We start from the raw sequence: 25,074 nt of genomic DNA on the forward strand, positions 1-25,074 counted from the left end.
TGGTATTTTTATCTGACAAAGAATCTCACATAGGTCATCTACGTGCAGTTCTTCAGAGGTTATGGGAGAGCTCTCTATTCGCTAAACCTGAGAAGTGTTTATTTTTTGTCCAAGAACTGTCCTTTCTGGGGGTCATTCTGTCTGCCCAGGGGTTTCGTATGGACACTGGAAAGATACAGGCCATTGTTGATTGGGTACAACCCAGAGACCTTAAAGGTCTTCAGCGTTTTTGGGGGTTTGCCAATTACTATCGTAAATTTATTAAAGGCTTTGCTCAGGTCGTCAAGCCTCTCACTGATCTCACTCGTAAGGGGGCTGATCTTAAAAATTGGTCAGTCCCAGCTGTTGCAGCCTTTTCTACATTGAAAAGATGTTTTATGTCTGCTCCTGTATTGGTCCTGCCCGATCTTTCTGAACCATTCATTGTTGAGGTGGACACATCGGAGGTGGGAGTGGGGGCAGTGTTGTCTCAGGAACCCATCACTTTGACTAACTTGAGACCTTGTGCCTTTTTTCCAGGAAGTTTTTTCCAGCTGAGAGAAATTACGATGTCGGGAATCGGGAGCTATTAGACATAAAACTGGCTTTTGAAGAATGGAGACACTTTTTGGAGCGGGCTGTTCATCGGATTACGGTCATTACGGAACACATGAACCTGTCCTATATAGAATCTGCTAAGCGCTTAACTCCTAGACAGGCGAGGTGGTCGCTTTTTTTTTCACGTTTTCATTTTTCCATCACCTTTCAGCCTGGTTCCAAGAATGTCAATTCCGATGCCTTGTCTCGCAGTTTGTATCCGATATCACCTCCCAAACCTCCTTCCTCCATTCTTCAGCATGGAGTGGTCGTTGCTGGAGTGTTCTCTGAGTTGGAGCAGGAAATTCGCAAAGCTCAGTCTCTTGCTCCTCCGTCATTACCTGATAACAAGCTCTTCATCCCTGTTCAGCGTTTGTTGAGGGTTCTCCGGGAGTTCCATGACTCTGCTCTCAGTGGGCATCCTGGAGTCTCAGCCACTCGACGAGCTAGTGCTAGACTGTTCTGGTGGTCCTCCATGTCTTCTGACATTGCTAGGTTTGTGTCTGCTTGTGATACGTGTGCCCGTGCTAAAGCTTCCCATTTCCGGGGAATTGGTGCCATTGCCAATTCCGGATAGACCCTGGACTCATTTGTCCATGGATTTTATCATTGATCTCCCTCCTTCCAATGGCAAGACTGGTTTGGGTGGTGGTTGACAGATTTAGTAAACAGGCACATTTTGTACTTTTGGCAGGACTGCCTAATGCGGAAACTTTATCCAAGTTATTTATTGAACATGAGGTGCGGTTGCATGGTGTGCCTCTGAATTTGGTGTCTGACAGAGAGTGCAATTTGTGTCCAAGTTCTGGAGGGCATTTTGTAAGAGAGTGGGTATTGAGTATTGAACAAATTTTGCGGTGTCTTGCCACATCTCGGCAGGATGATTGGTGCTCTTCACTGCTCGTGGCTGAGTTTGCATTTAATAATCGGGTTAATCAGTCCACTGGCACCTCTCCATTCTTCTTCAACTACGGTTTTCACCCCCATTTTGGTGAATTTTCCAGACGGGATTCGGGGTGCCCAGGGGCTGATTCGGCTGTTCCACGGTTGGAGGAGGTGTGAAGGGAGGTTCGGAAGAACATTGGGGTGGCTCTGGGCAAGCAAAAACATTTTTCTGATAAGCGACGATCTGCGGGACCTAAGTTGCTGGTAGGAGACAAAGTGTGGTTGTCTACCAAGAACATACGTCTGAAAGTTACTTCCATGAAGTTGGGTCCTAAGTTTATTGGTCATTACGAGATCACTGAGGTTGTCAATCCAGTTGCCTTCAATTTAAGTTTACTTCCGTCGCTTCGAATGTCCAATGTATTCCACAAGTCACTTCTTAAGTCATGTGTACCTTCCACTGCTGGGTCTCCATCCCCTCCACCTCCTGTCTCTGTGAGTGGTCAAATTGAGTATGAAGTTGATCGGATTGTTGACTCTCAGGTGATTTGCAGTTCACTTTAGTATTTGGTCCACTGGAGGGGTTATGGTCCTGAGGATTGATCTTGGTTCCTGGCACGATCTGTCCATGCTGATCGATTGGTTCGGGCAATTCATGCACGTTACCCTGGGAAACCTGGGAGTCCGGTGCCCCTCCCCCCTGAGAGGAGGGTACTGTCATGATCAGGACCGAGTTTTGAGTCCTGTCTACCTATTTCCCGGTCTGGCCATGTCAGGGGTTAACTTTGCTCTGCCTCATTCTGGGTTCAGGTTTGCTATTTATCTCCTCTGCATCCTGCAGGTGGTGTCAGCTATATTTTCTGCCTACGGCGTATCTGACTCTGGTGTTACCCTGATTTGTCCTGCTGCTTTAGGTGACTTCGCTCGTGTCTGTTCCCTCCCCCCTCCCCGTTTTTGCGGGGAAAAAAAGTTACATTTTCATTTTTTCTTCTACATTGCTTTTATTCCTGTGAAGCACCTGAAGGGTTAATAATAGTGATGAGCGAGTATACTCGTTGCTGGGGTTTTTATGACTGCTCGGAGATTTAATTTTCCTTGCCGCAGCTGGATGATTTGCGGCTACTAGACAGCTTAATTACATGTGGGGATTCCTTAGCAACCAGGCAACCCCCACATGTAATCAAGCTGTCTAGCAGCCGTAAATCATCCAGCTGCGGCAAGGAAAACGAAATCTCCAAGCAGTCATAAATACTCCGAGACCACCCGAGCGTGCTCATGAAAACCCGAGCAACGAGTACACTCGCTCATCACTAATAAGCATGCCTAAACTGCCCATATTGAAATCTGCAGACCTCTGGTAGCCCATAATCTTCCTGCAACTTTCCAAAGGGCACCAGTTCCTGCGCGTCCTGCATCCGAACCATGTACTGTATTCCCAGTCTCATCCCATTTTTAAATTCTCCCATTTTAACAAATTCTGGTAGAGTCTCGTTTTGCCATATCGGGGAAAAATTTGTCAAGTGCTCCAAACCCCTAATCTTTTTAAATGCCCCAGACTTTATGTATCAGCGCTAAAGTAGGATACACCAAACCCATCTTCCTGAAACTTCCTGCCTCCAACCCCTGAACCAAGGGATCCCTCCCCATCACCTGGACCAAGAACCTTTGTATTGAACCAGCCCCAGACACATCCCTCCACCCCCTCATCTGTTGGCCCTGAGCAGCTAAGTAATAAATCCAAGGATTCGGTAGCGCCAGACCCCCTCCATCTTTGGGCCTCTGCAATATCTCAAGTCTGAACCTTGGCTGCTTTTTCCCCCACACAAGATCCCTAAATATAGAGTCCATAGTACGAAACCACCTCCTAGGGAACCAGATAGGGGCATTGTGCAAGACGTACAGCAGTTGGGGCATCAAAATCATCTTAATCAAATTAATTCTTCCCACTACTGAAAGATGCAGTTTACACCAGGCCCCTACTTTACTCCAAAACTTACCGTACTCAGCAGTGGAATCAGATTCAAATCTGCATAACCCGAAATCGGGAGTGCCACCTGAATGCCCAGGTATTTAAACTGTCGCACCCCTGCCAACCTACTACCCTCCCCCGATACTGGCAAATCAACAACACAATCATCTACAGCCATGACAGTGGATTTTTCCCAGTTAATTTCTAATCCCTATATAGACCCAAATGTTTTAATAATATTTCCATTGCTCTTAACAATGACTCTCCGGAATCCTCCCAAAAAAAAAAAAAACATCATCTGCATACAGGGATACTCTTTCTTCTACCAAGCCATATCTAAACCCTTTAACCGAGCCGTCCTCCTAATTGTCTGCACCAAAGGCTCCTCTGCCAAAGCAAAAACCAGCGGGGACAGTGGACACCCCTGCCTATTCCTCCTATGAAGCGCAAAACTCCCATACTTTTGCCCGTTAACTCTGACCCTAGCGCTTGGGGAAGTATATAGCTACTGTGTCCATGAAATAAAGGTCGGCCCAAAACCAAAGCGTTCCAACACCCTCCAAAGATACTGCCACTCAACACTATCAAACGCTTTTCGCGCGTCCAATGATACCACAACTCTACTGCCCCTATTGTCTGACGGCAGCTGCAAATTCAGAAAAAGTCTACGCAAATGAATCGCCGTAGACTTATTTGGCATAAATCCGGATTGGTTAGGATGAATAAGATTCTGAACCACACTCGCCAACCGGTAGCCAAATTTTTAGCCAAAATCTTTACATCTACCGTCAGCAACGAGATGGGCCTATAAGATTCTGCCAACCCCGGATCTCTTCCCTCTTTTTTATTATTATTATTATTATTATTATTATTTATAAAGCACCATTAATTCCATGGTGCTGTATATGAGAAAGGGGTTACATACAGGGTTATAAATATCGTTTACAGTAAACAAGTTTACAATGACAGACTGGTACAGAGGGGAGAGGACCCTGTCCTTGCGGACTTACATTCTATGGGATAGTGGGGAAGAGACAGAAGGTCGGAGGTGCAGCAGCTCTGGTGGTGGTGAGGCGGCGGCTCTGGCGGTGGTGAGGCGGCAGAATGGTTATTGCAGGCTGTAGGCTTTCTTGAAGAGATGGGTTTTCAGGTTCCGTCTGAAGGATCTGAGGGTGGTGGATAGTCGGACGTGTTGAGGCATGGAATTCCAGAGGATGGGGGATATTCGGATGAAATCTTGGAGGCGGTTGTGTGAGGAACGAATAAGTGTGGAGGAGAGTAGGAGGTCTTGGGAGGATCGGAGATTACGTGAGGGAAGGTATTGGGAGATTAGTTCAGAGATATAGGGAGGGGACAGGTTGTGGATGGCATTGTAGGTCAGTGTTAGTAGTTTGAACTGGATTCGTTGGGGGATTAGGAGCCAGTGGAGGGATTTGCAAAGGGGAGAAGCAGGGGAGTAGCGAGGACAGAGGTGGATTAGCCGGGCAGCAGAGTTGAGGACAGACTGGAGTGGTGCAAGAGAGTTAGCGGAGAGGCCACAGAGGAGGGTGTTGCAGTAGTCAAGGTGGGAGATGATAAGGGCATGCACAAGATTCTTAGTAGATTGTGGGGTGAGGAATGACCACCACCACCGCCTCCCTCATGGACGCCGGTAATTTACCCTCCCGAAGAGCCTCTTCAAAAACCTTTTGCAGTCTGGGTGTTACCATCTCAATTAATTGTTTGTAAATTTCACTCGGGATACCATCTACCCCCGGGACCCTATTATTAGCCATAGATATAATAGCAATTTCAATCTCTTCTTTTGTTATGGGCTCCTCCAGTCTCCCCCTATCACTGTCTTTAATACTCGGGAGCCCGGCTTCCTGAAGAAAACCCTTTATGTCTCCCAATGAGCCCCCCAATCCCGAAGAATATAACTGATTATTGAATCGTCTAAATTCCCCTAAAATACTCTGTGTCTCCCACCTCCCTTCCCTCATCAGTCTTCAATTTATATACATAAGACCAGGCTCGGACTGGCCCACCGAGAACCGGAGGATTCTCCAGTGGGCCCAGGCACTGACACCTGCTGGCATACTGGCCATCAGCTACCTAGGGCGCCCTGTCATGGTTCTCAATGGCAAGAGAACATAGTAAAGCATACAAAAAGGACTAGCTCTTGGAAGATGGGAACTCGAGCTGACTGTGAGCTAAACCTACCGCACAACTAACAGTGGCCGGGTAGCGTGCCTACGTTTTATCCCTAGACGCCCAGCGCCAGCCGGAGAACTGACTGACCCTAGCAGAGGAAAATACAGACCTGGCTTACCTCTAGAGAAATTTTCCCCAAAAGGCAGACAGTAGCCCCCACATATATTGTCGGTGATTTCAGAGGAAATTGACATACGAAGTATGAAGATAGGTATAGCAAATTGAGGTCCGCTTACTAGATAGTAGGAAGACAGAAAAGGGAACTTCACAGTCAGCTGAAAACCCTTTCAAAACACCATCCTGAAATTACTTTAAGACTCTAATATCAACTCATGACACCAGAGTGGCAATTTCAGCTCACAAGAGCTTCCAGCCTCAGAAATAATCAATCCCAGAGAACTGGAACAAAAATGCAAAACAAACTTAGGACTACAAGTCCAACTTAGCTGATAGTAGTCTAGGAGCAGGAACATGCAACAGAAAGGCTTCTGGTAACATTGTTGGCCGGCATAGAAATGACTGAGGAGCAAGGTTAAATAGAAAACTCCCACATCCTGATGGAAACAGGTGAACAGAGGAGATGAAGCACACAAGTGCAGTACCACCAGAAACCACCGGGGGAGCCCAGAAACCAAATTCACAACAGTACCCCCCCCTCAAGGAGGGGGCACCGAACCCTCACCAGAACCACCAGGGCGATCAGGATGAGCCCTATGAAAGGCACGGACCAAATCGGAGGCATGAACATCAGAGGCTGTCACCCAAGAGTTATCCTCCTGACCGTAGCCCTTCCACTTGACCAGATACTGAAGTCTCCGTCTGGAAACACGGGAGTCCAAGATCTTCTCGACAACGTACTCCAACTCACCCTCAACCAACACCGGAGCAGGAGGCTCAACGGAAGGCACAACCGGTACCTCATACCTGCGCAACAATGACCGATGGAAGACATTATGAATAGAAAAAGATGCAGGGAGGTCCAAACGAAAGGACACAGGGTTAAGAATCTCCAATATCTTGTACGGGCCGATGAACCGAGGCTTAAACTTAGGAGAAGAAACCTTCATAGGGACAAAACGAGAAGATAACCACACCAAGTCCCCAACACAAAGACGAGGACCAACACGACGACGGCGGTTGGCAAAATGCTGAGTCTTCTCCTGGGACAACTTCAAATTGTCCACCACATGCCCCCAAATCTGATGCAACCTCTCCACCACAGCATCCACTCCAGGACAATCCGAAGACTCCACCTGACCGGAAGAGAAACGAGGATGAAACCCCGAATTACAGAAGAAAGGAGAAACCAAGGTGGCAGAACTAGCCCGATTATTGAGGGCAAACTCCGCCAAGGGCAAAAAGGCAACCCAATCATCCTGATCCGCAGACACAAAACACCTCAAATAAGTCTCCAAGGTCTGATTAGTTCGCTCGGTCTGGCCATTAGTCTAAGGGTGGAAAGCAGATGAAAAAGACAAATCAATGCCCATCCTAGCACAGAACGCTCGCCAAAATCTAGACACGAATTGGGTTCCCCTGTCAGAAACGATATTCTCCGGAATACCATGCAAGCGCACCACATTTTGAAAAAACAGAGGAACCAGCTCGGATGAGGAAGGCAATTTAGGCAAGGGAACCAAATGGACCATCTTAGAGAAACGGTCACACACCACCCAGATGACAGACATCTTCTGAGAAACAGGGAGATCAGAAATAAAATCCATGGAGATGTGAGTCCAAGGCCTCTTCGGAATAGGCAAGGATAACAACAATCCACTAGCCCGAGAACAACAAGGCTTGGCCCGAGCACAAACATCACAAGACTGCACAAAACCTCGCACATCTCGCGACAGGGAAGGCCACCAGAAGGACCTAGCCACCAAATCCCTGGTACCAAAGATTCCAGGATGACCTGCTAACGCAGAAGAATGGACCTCCGAGATGACTCTACTGGTCCAATCATCAGGAACAAACAATCTACCAGGCGGGCAACAATCAGGTCTATCCGCCTGAAACTCCTGCAAGACCCGTCGCAAATCTGGGGAAACAGCAGATAATATCACTCCATCCTTAAGGATACCTGTAGGTTCAGAATTACCAGGGGAATCAGGCTCAAAACTCCTAGAAAGGGCATCCGCCTTCACATTTTTAGAACCCGGTAGGTAAGAAACCACAAAATTAAACCGAGAGAAAAATAACGACCAGCGCGCCTGTCTAGGATTCAGGCGCCTGGCGGACTCAAGATAAATCAAATTCTTGTGGTCGGTCAATACCACCACCTGATGTCTAGCCCCCTCAAGCCAATGACGCCACTCCTCAAAAGCCCACTTCATAGCCAAGAGCTCCCGATTACCAATATCATAATTTCGCTCAGCAGGCGAAAACTTACGAGAAAAGAACGCACAAGGTCTCATCACGGAGCAGTCGGAATTTTTCTGCGACAAAACCGCCCCAGCTCCGATTTCTGAAGCGTCGACCTCAACCTGAAAAGGAAGAGTAACATCAGGCTGACGCAATACAGGGGCGGAAGAAAAGCGGCGCTTAAGCTCCCGAAAGGCCTCCACAGCAGCAGGGGACCACTCAGCAACATCAGCACCCTTCTTAGTCAAATCAGTCAACGGTTTAGCGACATCAGAAAAACCAGTTATAAATCGACGATAAAAATTAGCAAAGCCCAAAAACTTCTGAAGGCTCTTAAGAGAAGAGGGTTGCGTCCAATCACAAATAGCCTGAACCTTGACAGGGTCCATCTCAATGGAAGAGGGGGAAAAAATGTACCCCAAAAACGAAATCTTTTGAACCCCAAAAACGCACTTAGAACCCTTTACACACAAGGAATTAGAGCGCAAAACCTGAAAAACCCTCCTGACCTGTTGGACATGAGAGTCCCAGTCATCCGAAAAAATCAAAATATCATCCAGATACACAATCAAAAATTTATCCAAATATTCATGGAAAATGTCATGCATAAAGGACTGAAAGACTGAAGGGGCATTTGAAAGACCAAAAGGCATTACTAAATACTCAAAATGGCCCTCAGGCGTATTAAATGCGGTTTTCCACTCATCCCCCTGCTTAATTCGCACTAAATTATACGCCCCACGAAGATCAATCTTAGAGAACCACTTGGCCCCCTTTATTCGAGCAAACAAATCAGTAAGCAGTGGCAAAGGATACTGATATTTAACCGTGATTTTATTCAAAAGCCGATAATCAATACACGGCCTCAAAGAGCCATCTTTTTTAGATACAAAGAAAAAACCGGCTCCTAAGGGAGATGACGAAGGACGAATATGTCCCTTTTCCAAGGACTCCTTAATATATTCCCGCATAGCAGCGTGTTCAGGCACAGATAGATTAAATAAACGACCCTTTGGAAACTTACTGCCCGGAATCAGATCTATTGTACAATCGCAATCTCTGTGCGGAGGTAGTGAACCAATTTTAGGCTCCTCAAAAACGTCACGATAATCAGATAAAAATTCCGGAATCTCAGAGGGAATAGATGACGAAATGGAAACCAAAGGTACGTCCCCATGAGTCCCCTGACATCCCCAGCTTAACACAGACATTGCTTTCCAGTCGAGGACTGGGTTATGAGATTGCAGCCATGGCAATCCAAGCACCAACACATCATGTAGATTATACAACACAAGGAAGCGAATAATCTCCTGGTGATCCGGATTAATACGCATAGTTACTTGTGTCCAGTATTGTGGTTTATTACTAGCCAATGGCGTGGAGTCAATACCCTTCAGAGGTATAGGAACTTCCAGAGGCTCTAAATCAAACCCACAGCGTTTGGCAAAGGACCAATCCATAAGACTCAAAGCGGCGCCAGAGTCGACATAGGCGTCCGCGGTAATAGACGATAAAGAGCAAATCAGGGTCACAGATAGAATAAACTTAGACTGTAAAGTGCCAATTGAAACAGACTTATCAACCTTCTTAGTACGTTTAGAGCATGCTGATATAACATGAGTTGAATCACCACAATAGAAGCATAACCCATTTTTTCGCCTAAAATTCTGTCGTTCGCTTCTGGACAGAATTCTATCACATTGCATAATCTCTGGCGCCTTCTCAGTAGACACCGCCAAATGGTGCACAGGTTTGCGCTCCCGCAAACGCCGATCAATCTGAATAGCCATTGTCATGGACTCATTCAGACCTGTAGGCACAGGGAACCCCACCATAACATCCTTAATGGCATCAGAGAGACCCTCTCTGAAATTCGCCGCCAGGGCGCACTCATTCCACTGAGTAAGCACAGACCACTTACGAAATTTTTGGCAGTATATTTCAGCCTCATCTTGCCCTTGAGACAGGGCCATTAAGGCTTTTTCAGCCTGAATCTCTAAATGAGGTTCCTCATAAAGCAACCCCAAAGCCAGGAAAAACGCATCCACATTGAGCAACGCAGGATCCCCTGGTGCCAAAGCAAATGCCCAGTCCTGAGGGTCGCCCCGGAGCAAGGAAATTACAATCCTGACCTGCTGTGCAGGATCTCCAGCGGAGCGAGATCTCAGAGACAAAAATAATTTACAATTATGTTTGAAATTCTGGAAGCGAGATCTATCCCCGGAGAAAAATTCAGGTAAAGGAATTCTAGGTTCAGATATAGGAGCATGAATAACAAAATCCTGTAAACTTTGAACCTTCACAGCGAGATTATCCAAACCTGTAGCTAAACTCTGAGGATCCATATTAATCAGGTGAAATCAGAACCATTCAAGGATTAGAAGGAGAGAGAGACGAAGGCTGCAGTAAGCAGAGATGCAAGTGAATCAACTAATGAGCAAACTCAGGAAAAAAAAAAAAAATTCTCTGCAGAGTTCTTTTCTCTCCATTCTTCTGCCAATTATTTTAACCCTTGGCCGGCCAAACTGTCATGGTTCTCAATGGCAAGAGAACATAGTAAAGCATACAAAAAGGACTAGCTCTTGGAAGATGGGAACTCGAGCTGACTGTGAGCTAAACCTACCGCACAACTAACAGTGGCCGGGTAGCGTGCCTACGTTTTATCCCTAGACGCCCAGCGCCAGCCGGAGAACTGACTGACCCTAGCAGAGGAAAATACAGACCTGGCTTACCTCTAGAGAAATTTTCCCCAAAAGGCAGACAGTAGCCCCCACATATATTGTCGGTGATTTCAGAGGAAATTGACATACGAAGTATGAAGATAGGTATAGCAAATTGAGGTCCGCTTACTAGATAGTAGGAAGACAGAAAAGGGAACTTCACAGTCAGCTGAAAACCCTTTCAAAACACCATCCTGAAATTACTTTAAGACTCTAATATCAACTCATGACACCAGAGTGGCAATTTCAGCTCACAAGAGCTTCCAGCCTCAGAAATAATCAATCACAGAGAACTGGAACAAAAATGCAAAACAAACTTAGGACTACAAGTCCAACTTAGCTGATAGTAGTCTAGGAGCAGGAACATGCAACAGAAAGGCTTCTGGTAACATTGTTGGCCGGCATAGAAATGACTGAGGAGCAAGGTTAAATAGAAAACTCCCACATCCTGATGGAAACAGGTGAACAGAGGAGATGAAGCACACAAGTGCAGTACCACCAGAAACCACCGGGGGAGCCCAGAAACCAAATTCACAACAGCGCCCACTGCTCCAGGGGCCTCCAGCCAGTGGCTATGGGGCCCCTGAGTCAAGGGGGCCTGCCCTGTGCCCGTGTAGCAGCAGCTGGAGACAGGATCCTATCTCCGCTGCTAAAGCAAAATGAATATTCACGCTTCCTCACGCCCCTATGGGCCTGGAGAGGCGTGAATACCATTTCTCTTTAATAACAGGCAGAGTTAGCCACAGGCTGCAGCTACCACTGCCCGCATGTAAAACCCCACCATGCACATACACAGCACTGCACCACATACACACACACGCAGGCACACAGATTCACAGCGCAGTGAGTCCCGGCGTCCTGCTTCCTGTCTGAGACAGCCCAGCTGGATCACGTCATCATCCAGCGCGCTGTCTCAGACAGAAAGCTGCCAGCAAGAGGCTGCCGGGATGTGCTGCTGCTGTGGGGAGCTGTGCTGTGTGTCTGTGTGCCTGCATGTGTGTATGTGTGAGAGAGAGAGGGGTGGTGGGGAAGGACAATGATATTGGTGGGAGACAATGATGGAGGTGATGGGCAATGATGGTGGGGGAGGCAATGATTGAGGTGATGGGCAATGATTGCGAGGGAGGCAATGATGGAAGTGATGGGCAATGATGGTGGGGGAGGCAATGATGGAGGTGATGAGCAATGATGGTGGGTGAGACAATGATGGAGGTGATGGGCAATGATGGTGAGGGAGGCAATGATGGAGGTGATGAGCAAAGATGGTGGGGGAGGCAATGATTGAGGTAATGGGCAATGATGGTGAGGGAGGCAATGATGGAAGTGATGGGCAATGGTGATGGGGGAGGCAATGATGGAGTGATGGGCAATGATGGTGGGGAGGCAATGATGGATGTGATAGGCAATGATGGTGGGGGGAGGCAATGATGGAGGTGATGGGTAATGATGGTGGTGGAGGCAATGATGGAGGTGATGGGCATTGATTGTGGGGGAGGCAATGATGGTGAGCGGAGGCAATGATGGAAGTGATGGGCAATGATGGAGGTGATGGGCAATGATGGTGGGGTAGGCAATGATGGGATGGAGGTGATGGGCAATGATGGTGGGGGAGGCAATGATGGAGGTGATAGGCAATGATGGTGGGGGAGGCAATGATGGGGTTGATGGGCAATGATGACGGTGGGGGAGGCAATGATGGAGGTGATGAAATGGGCAATGATGGTGGTGGGGGAGACAATGATGGAGGTGGTGGAATGGGCAGTGATGGGGAGAATGATTGGGGTGGTGGGGGAGAAGGCAATGATGGAGGTGGTGATGAGGACTATGATGGGGGTGGAGAGGGGCTGCATTATACTTTATTGGGGGGCTATATTATATTCTGTGGGGGGACTGCATTATTCTCAGGGGACTACATTACTACATTATATTCTGGGTGGCTACATCATACTCTATGAGGGGGCTACAGTATACTCTATGGGGGGCTGCATTATATTCTATGGTGGTGACTGTGTTATACCTGAGGGGGTTGCATTATATTTTATGAGGGGGGCTACATTATATTCTATGAAGGGGCTACATTATATTATATGAGGGGGCTACCCCAACCCTTGCTACATAATTAAGAAGTGTAGTACCTTATATTATACCCTAATATTAGCGTATTTTACCACACATTTGGTGGTCTTGTATCTATTTCTATGTAGTGACATAGTGGACCTCAAGAATGATTTTCTCTGGTGGGCCCTAGGTGTTCTAGTCCGACGCTGCATAAGACGATTCACTCTGCGCCGCCACCACCACTGACAACAGATGCCCCACTTTTTCACCTTCATCATAAAATTGTGTTTTTTGGAAGGCCCTCCTCCTCTCTGCTTTTCTCAACTACACCTTATTAACCTCTTCCTGTGCACCCCTTAGCCTACTCTGATTTTCTGCTGACAAGTTTAGTACTATATCCCTCTCCAAGGTTTCTATTATTTCCCTATTTTCTAGCGTAGATTTCGACCTACACCTGGAAATCTCTCAAAACAAGAGGCCCCTTAAGAGTGCTGTCATAGTGTCCCACACCACCCGACTATCAGCACTCCCTTCATTAATCTGCCAATACTCCTCCAATTCTTCCTTTCTAGTATTCATATTGATATATTCCAGCCATACCGGGTTAAACTTTCACCCAACTCCCTTCTCAATCTTCCCCCCTATCTGTCTAATGGACAATTCTATAGGCTTATGGTCCGAAATCACCCTTGGGAGGTATTGCACTCCACAGACCAGTTGTGTCATTAGCTCATTTCCCAGTGCCATATCTATTCGTGAGAGAGACCCATGCGTCGCAGAATAACAAGAGTAGCACACCACATTCTCATTTCTCACTCTCCACAGGTCCATCATTCCAATCTCTTTAATATAATTCCCAAATGCCGTCAATTTCCTAATACTTTTACCTGCACTCTGTTTATGTCAATCCCACCCCTCATCTATAACATTATTGAAATCACCAATGATCAGTAATGGTAATCCCATACCTCGCTTGAATAATTCCATAACCTCACATAACTTTTAACCGCTGTATGGCGGTGGTATGTACATAGCATAGTGATTGCCCATAGATTTTACAAACAACAAAAATATACTGTCCTTCACTATCAACATGGCTTTCAATTTCTTCAAATGGTGTAGACTCTCCTATTAATAAAGAGACCCCTCTAGCATATGAAGAATATGTGGAATGATATGCTCTCCCAATCCACCTCCTCTTCAACATCTCCACCTTTTCCCGTAATAAATGAGTCTCCGGCCTCCTCTTCCTAGCATATTCCATGATCGCCGTTCTTCGTGTTCCTTCCAACAGTCCTCTTACATTCCAACTAAGGATTTTAATTCTATCACCCAACATACAATTCTATAAATGCAAGTTCCCGACCCTTGAAAATATCTTGCAGCTCTTCCCTAAACAATTAACCCCTCCCCACCCTTCTCCCCCTATATACAGTAACCCAACAAACCATAACGGTTCTCCCGCTGTATTTTTCCCTCTCTTACCAGAGAGTGGGTACTCAAACGTCTAGCTACCCTATAAACGTTACCTCTGAACCACTATCTATCTAAAACTCCTCCACACCTCCTCCGCATATACATATGTGTTAGTGCAGTCTTTCAAAATCTAACCAGGTCATATACATCCTTCAATGTGGGCTCCCCTATAACAGGCTCCTCAATATCTGCCTGCACCACACTCTCCTTTTCCCCTGTTCATCCTCACCCATTAACTCCTCCTGTACCGAATCAGCCTCTGAATCGTCTTCTTTCTCCTTCTCCCAGGGCTCCCCCTGTCCCCTTCATCCATCACCTTTGCTGCTCCATCCAGCCTCACAAACTTATCCAATTTAGCCGCTATCTCCAGCCTCTGTGCATAGGAGGCATTTGCCGCGTCTGCCTTCTCAGCTGCCTCTACGCTCTTGGCGCCTTCTTTAGCCACGCTCCCAGCTCCTGTCCTCAAATCCTGCTGCTGTATCCTCACCATGATCGCGTGTCACCACAGCACTGTGTGTCGGGGTCTGCCTCCGCTCCCCACCGCCACAAGCAGAGCTTGTTACCGGCACTCCCGGATACCAGGGTCACGTACCTTGCCTTACCTACTGAATCAGTCCTCAGTCTGTACCCTCCTCACCTCTTGCGTGGGTGGGGGTAGTAGTGTACCATAATACAATAAAAAGAGTAAACAGGTAATACGAACAAGGGTAATACCAAACCTAGAAATATACTCACACAACCAGAGGAATGCATCGGGGAGTGGAGGATGGGGTAAAACCAAAGTAGGAGAAGAAAAGGAATTCTCACACACTGAAAATCAAGCAACAGTCACAGATAAATCCACCAAACGTCTTCTCCAGTAACAACGACCAAAAACCTCCAGCCATGCAGCATAAGCTCCCTCTGACAGTGAGTGCTAGCCAGGACCCAGATTATATAGGGGATGGGAGTAGCTTTCAGTGCACAGCTGAGAGCCTAAATGCTCCAGGAGCTCTCAACAGAGCAGATTAACCCCTGCACTGCTAAAAGAAACTTACACCGTTTAATATGAAGGTGAAGTGCTTCTAATCAGTGCAGGAATAGGAGAAATCAGACATTGTGGTCTTCTGGCTCCTCTCTGTCGTAGTAAACCTGTGAAATCACCCGACTTGTGCCATTGTCAACAGTTTATAAGAGTTATTCACTTTACCCATCATTGTGCTAATATTATGGCATGTAAATAAAACAAAGGTATAAACTGGGATATAAACTGGTGTGCATGCAGCGTGTAAACGCACGTTCACACTGGCCACTGTACAGGAGAAAAAACAAAGACAGAAATGTAATGATTGAATATCCTGAATTAAATAAATAACAATAGTGCATGGAAATAATATAGGAGACTTAGTTAACAAAAACCATCCAACCAAGTCAAGGTAACCGTAATTGGGACAGTCCTAACTCTAATATTAAAAACCATACCATTTGTCAAGTGGCATGTCGTTGTCTTCCTTATTACCGGTCTTTTCACTGACTGGCGTTTTCATTGTAAGCTCCATAAAATATATTTAGAAATCTCTTTTGTGTTGTAGATTAGATGTGATTTTTTCATTCCTTCATCCTCAGGAAATCCATGTGAGAATAACGGTTTATCACTAAACTGTAAAGAAGAAGATATCGGGAAGCACTGTAATGAAGAAAACCTCATTACCCTTCATGGACCTCCTGGACTTCACAGTACTTCACTTTCTTATAATCCTCTTAATCATGAGGAACCTTCTCCTGAGCAATCTCGCATTGTTACCACTATTCCAGATGACAACGTGGATACAAGATTTCAATGTGATAAGCAACTTACTAAATGCTCAGATTTTTTAACAAAAAGAAATCACAAAGTAGAAAAGTCATTCTCCTGTCCAGAATGTGGGAAATGCTTTCAAAGTAACACAAAATTAGTTATACATGAGAGAAGTCACACAGGAGAAAAACCATTTTCATGTTTGGAATGTGGGAAATGCTTTACACATAAAGGACATCTTATTAGACATCATAAAATTCACACAGGAGAGAAGCCATATCCATGTTCAGAATGTGGGAAATGTTTTAGAGATAATTCAGTGCTTGTTATACATCAGAGAACTCACACAGGAGAAAAGCCGTATTCATGTTCAGAATGTGGGAAATGCTTTACACATCAATCATGTCTTGTAAAACACAAGAGAAGGCATTCAGAAAATAAACTGTAATTATGTTATATGTTTTTTAAATGTCAGTAAACATTGCTCAGCATAAATGAGTACACCCCCTTTGATTGGTAAGATTTTAATTAATATCTCACTGAACACAAAAACAATTTCTAACATTTTGCCAACACTGATTTTCATAGAACATTTTTTTTATAAAAACATAAAAGTAAGGTTAATAATAGAAGTTTGATTACAAAATCTTCAGTTTTACCCAAATTAGTTGACTACAAAAATTAGTGCACCCCAAAAGCTACTTCATCTAGAATTTTGTATGGTTCCCATGATTTTTAACCACAGCACCAAGTCTTCTAGGCCTGGAATGAACAAGTTGGTGACATAATACACAATCTATCTTTTTTACTCTTTTTCAAGAACGAGCGCTCTTAGCACTTGGATGCTGGATGGAGAGTGATGACAACTTGTCTCTTTAGAATTCACCATAGGTATTTGGTGGGGTTTAGATCAGGAGACAATTGGTCACTGAATCACTTTCATCCTATTCTTCAGAAATACAACAGTGGCCTTAGATGTGTATTTTGGATCATTGTCATGGTGCAGAAGTGCAGGTCTTCCAAGAGCATGGAGTGATGGCAGCATCTTCTTTCACTGTAGAGCAGAACATCTGTGAGTTCATGATACCATCAATTAAACGTAGCTCCTGACACCAGCAGCGCTCATGCAGCCCAACATAAGGACACTGCCACCACCATATATAATGTAGGTACCGTGCATTTCTCATTGTATTACTCACCCTTGCAATGTCATACAGTATTGGAATCATCAGTTTCAAAAAAACATTTATTTTGGTTTCCTCACTCCATAGTATAGAGTCCCAGGAGTCTTCATATTTATTATGTTGTGGTGCTAAGAACGTCCCCAATGCGGAGACTTAAGGTTCTGACCCCCACATATTGCAGTGGGCAAGCTTCACACGGTATGATGTCGGTGACGTGTGGACCTACAACTAATGAGACGTCCAATATTATGTTATTCTGTTTAGTAGATGAAGCATTTTTGCTTTGGCCACATACTTGCACAAAGCACATTTAGGTCGACCACATTCAATAAAACCTTTGGTATTTGTCTCCCAGGTGTCGGCTGACTTTCTTGTTGAGAGATACAGGTGCATCTCACAAAGTTAGAATATCATCAGAAAGTTAATTTCAGTTCCTCAATACAAAAAGTGAAACTCCTATACTATATAGATTCTGTCACGAAGTGACTGACCCAGTGTGACGCGACCCAATGGTTGGTCGGTCACCAAACAACACAACATCCCGGGGAACACCAGGGACACAATAACAACAGTAGGTCCTGACAATAGGGAACAGGGTAAACAAAACATGCAACACTTAAGGCCCCGTCACATACAGCGACGCTGCAGCGATGCAGACAACGATGCTGATCGCTGCAGCGTCGCTGTTTAGTCGCTGTGTGGTCGCTGGGGAGCTGTCACACAGACCGCTCTCCAGCGACCAACGATGCCGAGGTCCCCGGGTAACCAGGGTAAACATCGGGTTACTAAGCGCAGGGCCGCACTTAGTAACCCGATGTTTACCCTGGTTACCAGCGTAAAAGTAAAAAAAAAAAAAAAGGACATACTCACATTCCGCTGTCTGTCCTCCGGCATCCGCTTCTCTGCACTGTGTAAGCACAGCGGCCGGAAAGCAGAGCGGTGACGTCACCGCTGTGCTGTGTTTTCCGGCTGGCCGGCGCTCACAGTGCAGAGAAGCACAGCGCCGGGGGACAGACAGCGGAATGTGAGTATGTAGTGTTTGTTTTTTTTTACTTTTACGCTGGTAACCAGGGTAAACATCGGGTTACTAAGCGCGGCCCTGCGCTTAGTAACCCGATGTTTACCCTGGTTACCAGTGAAGAGATCGCTGAATCCGTGTCACACACACCGATTCAGCGATGTCAGCGGGGCCTCAACGACCAAAAAAAGGTCCAGGCCATTCCGACACGACCAGCGATCTCACAGCAGGGGCCTGGTCGCTGGTACGTGTCAAACATAGCGAGATCGCTACTGAGGTCGCTGTTGCGTCACAAAACTTGTGACTCAGCAGCGATCTCGCTAGCGATCTCGCTATGTGAGACGGGGCCTTTAGCTCCTTCTGCTGCAAAGCACCGAACAGCAGAGATAAGGCAACAGGAAAGCAAACTCAGCAAAAGCACAACTGCACCCAGAGAGCTCCTTTCTCCAGCTTGGTCACTGTAGAATCTTCTCTAAGCCTGGAGTCACACACAACGTATAAAAAAAAAAATCGGTCCATTTTACACCAATGAGAATCTCAGAAATGTTTCATGAACAGTGATCCGTGTGCAATGCGAGGATGCGATTTCCTCGCATCATACTATCCGTGTGACATCCGTATGGCGAGATTTTATCGCCGGCTTGCAAAATGGACACATAATGGATCCATGGGCTCAAATATTTGTGAAAACATATATAGTATATATATATATATATATATATATATATATATATATACCATATATACTCGAGTATAAGCCGAGAATTTCAGCCAATTTTTTTAGGCTGAAATTGCCCCTCTCGGCTTCTACTCGAGTCATACCCAGGGGTCGGCAGGGGAGGGGGAGCAATAGCTGTCTAATAATACTCACCTGCTCCTGGCATGGTCCCTGCACGTCCCTGATTCTCTGGATGCCGGCAGCTTCTTCCTGTAGTGAGAGGTCACATGCTACCGCTCATTACAGTAATTAATATGGACCCGACTCCACTCCCATAGGGGTGGAGCCGCATATTCATTACTGTAATGAGTGGTACCATGTGACCGCTCACTACAGGAAGAAGCTGCCGGCGCCGGAGAACCAGGGACACCGCGCCAGGAGCAGGTGAATATAATTCAGTGCGTGATATTCACCTGCTCCCCGTTCCACCAACGGCCGCCGCTGCGTCTTCCCCGTCCTCTGCATTGACGCTCAGGTCAGAGGACGCTATTAGTGTGCGCGCCGCCCTCTGCCTGAATGTCAGTGCAGAAGACACAGCGGCGGCCGTCGGTGGAAAGGTGACCAGTGAATATAGCAAGTGCCCGGGGCCTGAGAGGTGAGTATGTCATATTTTTTTTTATCGCAGCAACAGCATATGGGGCAAAAGTCTGTATGGATCCTCTTATGGGGCCATGTGCAGCGTTATATGGGGCAAATATCTCTATGGAGCATCTTATGAGGCCATGTGCAGCATTATATGGGGCAAATATCTGTATGGGGCCATGTGCTGCATTATAAGGGGCAAATATCTCTATGGAGCATCTTATGGGGCCATAATCCGCATTTGTGGAGCATTATACGGAGAAAATGTGTCTATGGAGCATCTTATGGGGCCCTTATTAACCTTTGTGCACCATTATATGGGGCGTATTTTGTATGGAGCATCTTATGGGGCCCTTATTAACCTTTATGCAGTACTGTATGGGGCAAATGTGTCTATGGAGCATCTTATGGGGCCATTATTAACCTTTGTGCAGCATTATATGGGGCATATTTTAATATGGAGCATCTTATGGGGCCATAATGAACTGTATGGAGCATTATATGGGGCGTATTTTGTATGGAGCATCTTATGGGTCCCATCATGAACTTTATGGAGCATTATATGGGGCTCCTGATTCAATACGGATATTCAAAAACACTTAACCTACTGATATCTCAATTAATTTTTATTGGTATCTATTTTTATTTTTTAAATTTACCGGTAGCTGCTGCATTCCCCACCCTAGGCTTATACTCGAGTTGATAAGTTTTCCCAGTTTTTTGTGGCAAAATTGGGGGTCTCGGCTTATACTTGGGTCGGCTTGTACTTGGGTACATACGGTATGTATATATATATATATATATATATATATATATATATACCGTATGTCAGTGAGACACATATATATATTCATATATATATACCGTATGTCAGTGAGACACATATATATATTCATATTTCATACAGAGCTAGATAGCATAAAAGCCGGTAATTCAATTGTCGGCTTTTGCTAAATAATTCCCAAACCCAACAGGATATGAGACATTTTTACATACAGTAAACCATTTCATTTCCGTTAGATTTTTACATATTCCCCACTAATAATGTTAGAAGTGTGTGTGTGTAAAATTTGGGAGCTCTGGGTGTTAAATTAAAGGGTTAATTCACGGAAAAAAAATGGCGTGATTGTCATGATCTGTACTTTTGCCCTGTCCTGTGTTTGAATCATATGTATTTTCTTGTGCTTTGAGTCAATCTGTAACAAAATGTCTCCTTCCCCCAATACTTGCAGCCCTAAGCTATAATGTAATTAAGCTTTGTCAACATCACTAGGAAGGAATAGCCATTGTTCCTCACAGCAGGTGGCTAGTCAAATGTACATATTACTTAGGGTACCGTCACACATTGAAATTTCCATCGCTACGACGTTACGATTCGTGACGTTCTAGCGATATCGTTACGATATCGCAGTGTCTGACACGCAGCAGCGATCAGGGATCCTGCTGAGAATCGTACGTCGTAGCAGATCGTATGGAACTTTCTTTCGTCGCTTGATCACCCGCTGACATCGCTGGATCGTTGTGTGTGACAGCGATCCAGCGATGTCTTCGCTTGTAACCAGGGTAAACATCGGGTAACTAAGCGCAGTGCCGCGCTTAGTAACCCGATGTTTACCCTGGTTACAAGCGTAAACGTAAAAAAACAAACCGTACATGCTCACCCGTCGGTGTCCTTCAGGTCCCTTGCCGTCTGCTTCCTGCTCTGAGTGCCGGCCGGAAAGTGAGAGCAGATCACAGCGGTGCTGCGATCTGCTCTCACTGTACGGCCGGCACTCAGAGCAGGAAGCAGACGGCAAGGGACCTGAAGGACACCGACGGGTGAGCATGTACGGTTTGTTTTTTTACGTTTACGCTGGTAACCAGGGTAAACATCGGGTTACTAAGCGCGGCCCTGCGCTTAGTTACCCGATGTTTACCCTGGTTACCCGGGGACTTCGGCATCGCTCCAGCGCCGTGATTGCAACGTGTGACCGCAGTCTACGACGCTGGAGCGATATTCATACGATCGCTGCGACGTCACGGATCGTGCCGTCGCAGCGATGAAAATTTCAATGTGTGACGGTACCCTATGTCGAGCTGACCAAAATAGAATCTTCTGGTGAACTCAACCATTGAACAGAAGATGTGACCCCTACCCCTTCATGGGCGGATCCCAGGAGCTCAGACAATCCATTCTTATGTTGAGATCAGATGTGAGTTGATGCTGGAAGGAGAAGGAGTAGGGATTCTTAGCTGAGGCAAGACCCTACGTTCATCTGTGACTGCGGAAGCGAGACTTGAGCTGAGGCCATATCTCGTCGTTCGTGAGATTGTTTGGGATCTCTTGGACTCGTGTGGACTATAATTTTGTTAGCTGGCACAAGGATTATCGGGAGGTGCCCCCGAACCTGTTCCGTTGGACTAATTGTGGACTCTGTAGATCTACCTGCCTGTGTTGTTCCAGCGTTCTTGATAATAAATCTGTGGAATCATCCCTTGGCCTGTTGTCCCTTCTTGCTCTGCCGTACACCCCGTCACAAACTGGTGGCAAGCAGCTGGATCAGAGCAGAAGGAATGGAGGACAATGGCCCAACGTCTGGAACCAGCACCGCAGAGTACAAGAACTGGACTTTGGGGAGCCTACAATCAAAGGCCCGTGAAGTAGGAGTCCGTTTTAAAGGACTCTCCAAGGAGCAGCTAATTGAGGCTTTGGAAGGAGTTCGCCTGCAAGATGACGCTGAGGAGGGATCCTCACAGCAAATGGAGGAAAGACTGCAGCCGGAGGTAAATACCCACAAAAGTCAGTGGGTTGTATGGTACGAGGAGGAGTTGGCATTGCTGGGAGAGGAGCTCACCATCGCCGATAAGAAGGAGGCCATTCACAGAGCTCAGGAGAGGCAGAGGGAGGCCATTCACAGAGCCGAGGAGAGAGAGAGGGAGGCCATTCACAGAGCCGAGGACAGAGCTCAGGAGATGGCATTGCTGGAGAGGCAGATCGCTTTGGAAGCAGCTAGAAGCTCCAGACAGACTGTAACCCCAGCACCCACCATGAGGGAACTCCCCAGAGTGTCCCGCAAAGACTTCAAGCCGTTTAATGAGGCTTCAGGCGACATTGAGGATTTCTTCCAGGACTTTGAGCATCAGTGTCGATTAATGGAAGTCCCGGACAGGGAGCGAGTCCGACATCTGGTGGGGCTCTTAGAGGGTGGAGCTGCTGCAGCCTATAGAGCTATGGGCCCTCGAGAGAACTGTGAGTATGCGGAGATTAAACTGACTATTCTTGAACATTATGCTGTGACGCCAGACACTTACAGGACTCAGTTCCATACTTTAGCCTGCAATGAGGAAGTGTCTTTCAAGATGTATGCCCATAGACTCAAACAAATATGTAATCGCTGGCTGGAAGCAGAGGAGGCCTTAACCTGGGAGACCTTTCTCCAGGTTATCCTAAAAGAGCAGTTTTACTTCCAGTGCCCTGCTGAGATCCGGGAATGGGTGCGTGAGAGGAGACCAGCGACAGTGGAAGAAGCTGCATCTCTCGCTGATGAGGCTCTCACCATCAAGCCTCAGTGGAGGGTTCTGTTAGAGGATCGAGAGACACCTACCAGCTCCACAACACCGGTGGCCCCCGGTTCTTCTGTCCCCATTGTTCCCCGTTCCTCTAAGCCACCACCTCATGCTGATACCCGTGTAAATGTGCCTCCAGTTGCTTCTACTGCATTTTCTGGAATACGACGAGGAGAGGAAGTAGCAGAGCGCAGGTGTTATGGTTGTGGGCATCCGGGGCATCTGCAGGCCTCATGCCCAGCCAGCACATGGAGGAGTCGTCCTCAAACCCCTACCGCACCTTCCGGTGGGAGCCGGCCTCCAGGTTCCCTTACCCCTCGCCCAAGAGGACGCCTTGGATGGAGTGAGACCCAGCACAGATGCTATCGATGTGGGCAGCCGGGGCATCTGCAAGCCTCCTGCCCAGCTGTTCAAATGAGGATTGATCCTGTACCCAGTCGTATTATTAATTATGTACAGCCAAGTGCCATGGAGGAGGACGTGTCACCACTACGTGAGGACTGGCCTAGTGCCTCACCCACCCATGTTGCACCCCTAGGAGTTTATGGGGTGCGACCTGCAGCTATGATGACATCTGCTCATCGAAGTAAGCACTTGCAGGAGGTCGTGCTGGATGGACAGAGACTTATTGGATTTTGTGACTCGGGGGCTTTCCTCACACTGGCTGATCCCCGAGTGGTTCGGCCTGAGGCAATCCATAGAGGACCTGGGATTGTCATTGAACTGGCTGGTGGACAATGGAAGATTATTCCCACAGCCACTGTGGATCTGAACTTTGGTTTTGGGGTCAGGCGATGTTTGGTTGGGGTGATGGGAGGTCTGCCTGCAGATGTTCTCCTGGGCAATGATGTGGGAGAGCTACAATGCCAATTCGTGGCTGCATGAAGCCACATGTAAGTTACGCTCTGCCTGTGTGTACTTAACCAGCGACCTGTAGAGGTCCCTAGTACGTACACAAATTGGGAGGGGAAGGGATTGTCATGATCTGTACTTTTGCCCTGTCCTGTATTTGAATCATATGTATTTTCTTGTGCTTTGAGTCAATCTGTAACAAAATGTCTCCTTCCCCCAATAGCTGCTGCATTCCCCACCCTAGGCTTATACTCGAGTTGATAAGTTTTCCCAGTTTTTTGTGGCAAAATTGGGGGTCTCGGCTTATACTTGGGTCGGCTTGTACTTGGGTACATACGGTATATATATATATATATATATATATATATATATATATATATATATATATATATATATACCGTATGTCAGTGAGACACATATATATATTCATATATATATACCGTATGTCAGTGAGACACATATATATATTCATATTTCATACAGAGCTAGATAGCATAAAAGCCGGTAATTCAATTGTCGGCTTTTGCTAAATAATTCCCAAACCCAACAGGATATGAGACATTTTTACATACAGTAAACCATTTCATTTCCGTTAGATTTTTACATATTCCCCACTAATAATGTTAGAAGTGTGTGTGTGTAAAATTTGGGAGCTCTGGGTGTTAAATTAAAGGGTTAATTCACGGAAAAAAAATGGCGTGATTGTCATGATCTGTACTTTTGCCCTGTCCTTGTGTTTGAATCATATGTATTTTCTTGTGCTTTGAGTCAATCTGTAACAAAATGTCTCCTTCCCCCAATACTTGCAGCCCTAAGCTATAATGTAATTAAGCTTTGTCAACATCACTAGGAAGGAATAGCCATTGTTCCTCACAGCAGGTGGCTAGTCAAATGTACATATTACTTAGGGTACCGTCACACATTGAAATTTCCATCGCTACGACGTTACGATTCGTGACGTTCTAGCGATATCGTTACGATATCGCAGTGTCTGACACGCAGCAGCGATCAGACACCCTGCTGAGAATCGTACGTCGTAGCAGATCGTATGGAACTTTCTTTCGTCGCTGGATCTCCCGCTGTCATCGCTGGATCGTTGTGTGTGACAGCGATCCAGCGATGTCTTCGCTTGTAACCAGGGTAAACATCGGGTAACTAA

General features: G+C 46.3%; 2 protein-coding genes across 3 annotated transcripts in view; both read left to right on the forward strand.

Moving 5' to 3' along the window:
• The window catches only part of LOC143793566 (gastrula zinc finger protein XlCGF66.1-like), a 56,372-nt gene extending 38,825 nt beyond the window's left edge, over positions 1-17,547 (forward strand). For both annotated transcript variants that reach the window (XM_077280640.1, XM_077280639.1), the window contains one exon: positions 15,844-17,547. In XM_077280640.1, the coding sequence (XP_077136755.1) occupies positions 15,844-16,463 (620 nt within the window). In that variant the 3' untranslated portion in view covers positions 16,464-17,547. The remainder of the gene's footprint in view (positions 1-15,843) is intronic.
• The window catches only part of LOC143793494 (oocyte zinc finger protein XlCOF8.4-like), a 159,873-nt gene that overhangs the window by 25,819 nt on the left and 108,980 nt on the right, over positions 1-25,074 (forward strand). The window lies entirely within an intron of this gene.

The sequence above is a fragment of the Ranitomeya variabilis genome, chromosome 1 (assembly GCF_051348905.1).
Source record: "Ranitomeya variabilis isolate aRanVar5 chromosome 1, aRanVar5.hap1, whole genome shotgun sequence".
NCBI classification, from domain to species: domain Eukaryota; kingdom Metazoa; phylum Chordata; class Amphibia; order Anura; family Dendrobatidae; genus Ranitomeya; species Ranitomeya variabilis.